At 44.7% G+C, this 5395-nt stretch overlaps 3 protein-coding genes across 3 annotated transcripts in view; 1 reads left to right on the top strand and 2 right to left on the bottom strand.

Annotated features, from left to right (window-relative positions):
- PCYB_145120 (ribosome biogenesis protein) overlaps positions 1-1454 on the bottom strand; it is a gene marked incomplete at both ends in the record, with an annotated part of 1862 nt that extends 408 nt beyond the window's left edge. Inside the window, one exon of the mRNA XM_004224983.1 lies at positions 231-1454. Within this exon, the coding sequence (XP_004225031.1) occupies positions 231-1454 (1224 nt within the window). The remainder of the gene's footprint in view (positions 1-230) is intronic.
- A 1011-nt stretch (positions 1455-2465) lies between these two features.
- Positions 2466-3261, top strand: PCYB_145110 (hypothetical protein; the record flags this gene model as incomplete). Its single annotated transcript, XM_004224982.1, has 2 exons — positions 2466-2619; positions 3209-3261. The coding sequence occupies 2 exons, from the start codon at positions 2466-2468 to the stop codon at positions 3259-3261; spliced, it is 207 nt and encodes a 68-aa protein (XP_004225030.1).
- A 641-nt stretch (positions 3262-3902) lies between these two features.
- Positions 3903-4916, bottom strand: PCYB_145100 (hypothetical protein; the record flags this gene model as incomplete). The annotated part of the gene is made up of 2 exons (XM_004224981.1): positions 3903-4128; positions 4282-4916. 2 exons carry the CDS (start codon positions 4914-4916, stop codon positions 3903-3905), a joined length of 861 nt encoding a protein of 286 aa, XP_004225029.1.
- Positions 4917-5395: the final 479 nt, after the last annotated feature.

The following is a 5395-nucleotide window of genomic DNA, read 5'->3' as shown; positions in this document are numbered from 1 at the left end:
TTTTTTTTCTCTTTTTTTTCTCTCTCTTTTTTTTCTCTCCTTTTTTCTCTCTTTTTTTCTCTCCTTTTTTTCTCTTTTCTGGCGCTCCCATCTTACACGGAGGACCCCACGTATCGCTTGACCGGGTGGGGCAGAACCTTCAGGAGGGGACGCCCCTCCGGGTCGAGCACGACATTCCGCAGCATCAAATTTAACATGACCTTTTTGAAAAGGGAAAAACTTCGCGGCACCCTGAATGATGGAGACACAAAAATTAGCAACCCATTGACTGTATGCACATATATTTGCAGCTTCCCCCTTTTGTTAATAACACTGTCTCGTAAGCATAGCAATGTAAAAAAAAGAATATCCAGCCGTACGTTCTTGAGCTTATTTTCTATTGCTTCCACTTTGGTCCTCAGGAACACATTCTCCTTTGCACTTCTTGCATCTGATAGTAAATTCTCAACAGTCTTTAATTTATTCTCCAGAAATGACATGTGCTCATCGGCATTTATGACGCATCTTCTGTTTCCTATGCTTGTAACAGCGAGGGGGGAGAACAACAGGAAAATTTTGAAAACTCCTTTCTGATGCTCGTCATCTCCTTCGTGGTGGTCAACTCCTTCATGCTGGTCAACTGCTGCATGCTCGTCAACTCCTTCATGCTCGTCAACTCCTTCATGCTCGTCAACTCCCGCATGCTGGTCAACTCCTTCATGCTCATCACCGGGTGCGTGTCTTCCAACCTCTTCCTTCCCTTCGGAGGAGTCCAATGTGTTTTTTTTATCACACTTTGGTTCCTCTCCCTTTTTGAGGTTCTTCATATACTCCACGTAATCCATGGTCGGCTGTTGCTCACTGTTAATACGGGGCTCCTCCTTTCGACTGGTTGTTTCTTCTGCATAGTTCATTTTCCCCATGGGGGCCTCTCCCTCGCTCGCCGCCGAGCTCTCGTTGTCGTAGTAGTACGCGTCGCTAAATGTGTGGGGGAGGCTTTCATCCTCCTGGCTGGCGGCATGGTTAGCGGCATGGCTAGCGTCTTGGCTAGCGCCCCGGGTGACGTCCTGATTGGCGGCGTCCCCTGTTGATATCCCCCCATAGGGGTATCTTCCTTCTCCATTTCTGCTTTTTCTTCCCCCCCCATGGAGGAGGCCACCCTGGTGCTTCCCCTTTCCAGCTACTCCTCGCATGTTGCCACTTCGATGACCGTTTCGGAACATGCTACTATTAAACCTGTGATGGGCTGCTTTCCCCTTCGTCAGGGGGTTATAATACTTCCTGTCGCTGGGTGCGCCCCACTCTGTCTCCTCTGCACCTTTTCCTTCTCCATTTGGTCTTCCTTTCTGTTTCCCCATCTCCTTCTCCCCCCTGTGAGAAACACCTTCTCGCCTCCCTCTAATTATACGTTTCCCACCGTTTGATTTCTTCATCCCCATGACTGCTTTTTTATGCATTGAAAATTTCCCTTCCATGGTAACATCATCTGTCGTTTTGTAAAAAATGATACTTCTTTTTTTTTTTGTGACTCTCCCCCCACTGACACGAACTAAGCTTCTTTCGACTTGCTATTCCAAAAGTTGTTCCGATTTGGTTTGGCTGCTGTCTCGAAAAGGGGGAATTTTTTTTTGTTTGTTTTCCTCCACGTTTGTCCTCGCGCTGTTACGCGGACGGATGGTAGCTGCTCTCGTTTGTTGGCAAATGTAGGAGCTGGCGCATTCGACAGGGAGTACTTTTCCGCTTGAAGCCTCCCACTTTTGTGATTAAAAAAAAGTATTCGCGCCACGTGATTTAAGCGGCTGTACAAAAAAAAAAAAAAAAGCTATCCAGCAAAATGAATGCATACTAAGGTATTATTCTTCCCTTTTTTTTTTTTTTCCCGCTCGTTTATAGAAACATTTTGTAGAAAAGGAGAAAACAAATAAAAATCCACCACGTGGTTGTTTGTGCTGGTCACTCTACTCTGCTGTAACGGTCGCCGTGTCAAATGCGACTTTTTTTTTTTTTTTTTTTTTTTTACCTTGCAGGGTCAGGCAAATGTACCCATTTCGTATGAACAAAAAAAAAAAAAAACAAACCCGTGGAGTTATCATACAATTTCCCACTTTTCCCATTTGGCATAGGGCCTCAAATGAAACGTCCCTTCTCGTCTCCTCTCGTCTCATCTCGTCTCATCTTCCCACCAGAGGGGGCAAAAACATAGGAAGCTACTTTTTTAACTGCTGAATGGTGAGAAGTAGTTGCAATTTTTGCAAACTACTCCAAAATTGGAGCAAAACGCTGTGCTTACAAATACTGCCATGATCCACGAAAAAGAGAGGAGGAGTGCGCTCGCCAGAAAATTGAAAATTTTTTCATCACCTAAGTTAAGCAATAAAAAAGAGTAAAACGAAATAGGGATAATAACACTCAACAAGGTACGACAGGATAACGTAAAATGAGGTGTCCTCCCCAATCCGCTTCTTCCTACTTGTGCTCCATCCAAAATGAAGAAGAGAAGCCTCTTTTCAAGTAAAAATCGCCACATAAAGAATAAAAACTACCTTCGGAAGAAAAACAAATATTTCACTGACCAAAAATTTCTTCGAAAGTTTAAAAAGTTTGCAAAATCTGATGAGCCAAAGAAGGAGTTAGTTCGGAGTGACCCCATAAAGGACTTCTTTTTCACGCCCCAGCGGGCCCACCGGGATGCACAGCCAGGAAAAAACACAGAAGAGGGGAAAGGAGAGGAGAAAGGAGAGGGGAAAGAAGAAGGGCAGGAGGCAGACATAGAACCTATCCATGGAGACGACAGCCAAGACGACCAGAGGGAGGATTCTCCAGTAATCAGAAACCGCAACAACAGCGACACACATCCCGCACGTGGAAACAAAGCAAAAGGAAGTGCTATGAAAAAAAAGACGCTTGCTGCATCGAAGGAACATCCCAAGGACAGCGGCGAGGATGAAACCCAAACAGAGCACCACAAGAACAACCACGGGAAGCATGGAAAGTCTGTGTATAGCAAAGAAATTAACATAGTTTCTATGAAAAGGAAAGAGAGAGAGTTGTACGTGAAGGAGAAAGAAGCGGCAATCCAGAAAAGTGAACAAGAAAAAAAAAAAAAAAAGATAAGAATTAAAAAGTTTAAAAAGTTAAAAAAAAAAACGAAGAAGGGTCAGCCAATCATGAAAAATTTGATAAATCATTTGTTTAAAAAGATATGATTTTTTTTTTTGAACCTTTTTAGTGTCCCATGGGGAGGAAAATCCTGACGTCGCCACACTGACGTCGCCATACTGACCTTGCCATACTTACCTCGGCATACTGACCTCGCCATAGTCTCCCCGCCCCCCTTTTTTTTTTTTTTTTTTCGCATCCTCACTCCTTTTTACAACCACTGCGCAATATGTCCGCCTCCTTTTCCAGTGGGCAGTTTTTGTGTCAATTTTGTTTTAGTTTTGCACTCCGTGTCTGCCGTGCCAACGCTTCTGCCACTTCTGCCGCTTCTTCCCCTTTGGGGAATAACAATGGGCGGCGTTACTCCGGGCGGCCTCACACGGGCGGTACGCACTTGTGTAGGAGTGCATGCAAACTGCCCCCATTTCATGAAGTTTTATATTTAAAAAAAAAAAGTCAGCCAAAATGGCAACTCTCACAAACGTGTTATTAAATTTAATTCGATACAAAAAAAAAAAAAAAAGGAAAAAAAATTATCCTGTGCAACAAGTGATGTGTGCAAAAAGGCAGATGTGTGAACAGCACGAGGGGTCAAACACCACGTTGAGGGGTTACAAACAAAAAAAAAAAAATAAAATAAAAATAATAAAATAAAAATAATAAAATAAAATAAAAAGAAGCTCTTTTTGCTTCTTCTTCGCAACATACATGGCGATATGCGTGGGCACACCTTTACGAGTCGAACTTGGGGCGTCCACCGTCACTTACCTCCCATTTCGCCCCCTCGCTTTTTTTTTTTTCTTCCCATTTTTTCTCACTTTCTCCTTGTCCCTCTTCTGCTCCGACATCCTGAGCTCCCGTTCCCACTTAAGCATCTTCATCTTGCGCAGCTCGACGATTCCCTTCCTGTTCGTGTTCTTCGTGGAGAGGCTTTCCATCTTTATGGCGCCGCCCTCGCTGATGTAGATGATGGGCACGACGAACACCTTCCTACGGTGAGGCAAGCGGTGAAGCAAACGGTGAAGCAAACGGTGAAGGAAAATTAACACATATGCACGTATACGAACGTGCACAGCTACAAATAAACAGATGCTAGCATCGACACGCCGTGTGGACGCGAAGGGTCCTTTTTCACTGCCTAACCTCAGGAACGATCTCAACTCGTTATTGTTGGTTGCCACAAAAAATTTCTTCTCGTTATTATTTTTTACTAAATCGATAATACATTTCATGGAATCGGAAAGCTCGACTTTCCACTCGGTCTGTCCACCATTTTGTGCTTCCTCTGTTTGGAGGCCTTCCCCCTCGGTTGCATCCTCCCCCGTGGGTGCTTCCTCCCCCTTGGTTGCTTCCTCCCCCATGGTTGCTTCCCCCCCCTTGGGTGCTTTCCCCCTTCCTGGAGGCCCCCTCACATTGCACACACTGTCAAAGTTGTGCGTCACGGAAACCTCATTTTCGAAAAAATTGTTCACCGAAAAGGGAGAGTTCCTGTCACTATTCATTTTTTTTAAAAAAAGGTCAACCGAGTTTCTCACATGATCCCCATTGTGGTTGCACTTGTAATGAGTTATCTTCCTAATTCCGTAGGCTGTTTCTTCGTTATGTGTTTTTTTGGCACAGGTGGAGATGCATTTTGTGGTCATGAGCATGAGTTGCCTGTTTACTAATTTAGCTAGTTCTTCTTTGATGGGAATTTTGTGGACAATGCAGAGGTGGATGAAGGTCTCATCGACGATCACCTTGATGGGGTCCGACACTTGCAGCAGCGAGAAACACATGACTAGTTTTTTTTTGAAGTCCTTCTTTCTGTCGAGTTTCATTTTGCCAGGGGAGGAGGGGCTCACAACGTGCGCACGTGCATATATAATATATACGTATGTATATACGTATGCATATATTATATATATACCACACCAATCTGTTTGCGGGATTGCCGGCAGAGTGGGTCCCCTGCTGGCGCTTCTGCTTCTTCTTCTCCTTCTTCTTCTTCTCCTTCTTCTTCTCCTTCTTTCCGCGTGGTGGCTAATTTGGGTTAACCGTTCAGCTGCTCGCAGTTAACACACCGCCGTCTACGCATGTTGAATTATTTTCCGGGTTGGAAAACGTGATCCCTTTTCTTCTCCCCCTTTGGACGTTGCAAAGGATATGTATTAGCTATAAACACCCGCACGCCGTTGCTATAAACACCCGCACGCCGTTGCTATAAACACCCGCACGCCGTTGCTATAAACACCCGCACGCCGTTGCTACAAACACC

The sequence above is a fragment of the Plasmodium cynomolgi genome, chromosome 14, assembly GCF_000321355.1.
Source record: "Plasmodium cynomolgi strain B DNA, chromosome 14, whole genome shotgun sequence".
Taxonomy (NCBI): Eukaryota; Apicomplexa; class Aconoidasida; order Haemosporida; family Plasmodiidae; genus Plasmodium; species Plasmodium cynomolgi.
Note: the sequence above shows the minus strand (reverse complement) of the source record. Positions and strands in the feature narration are given on the sequence as shown.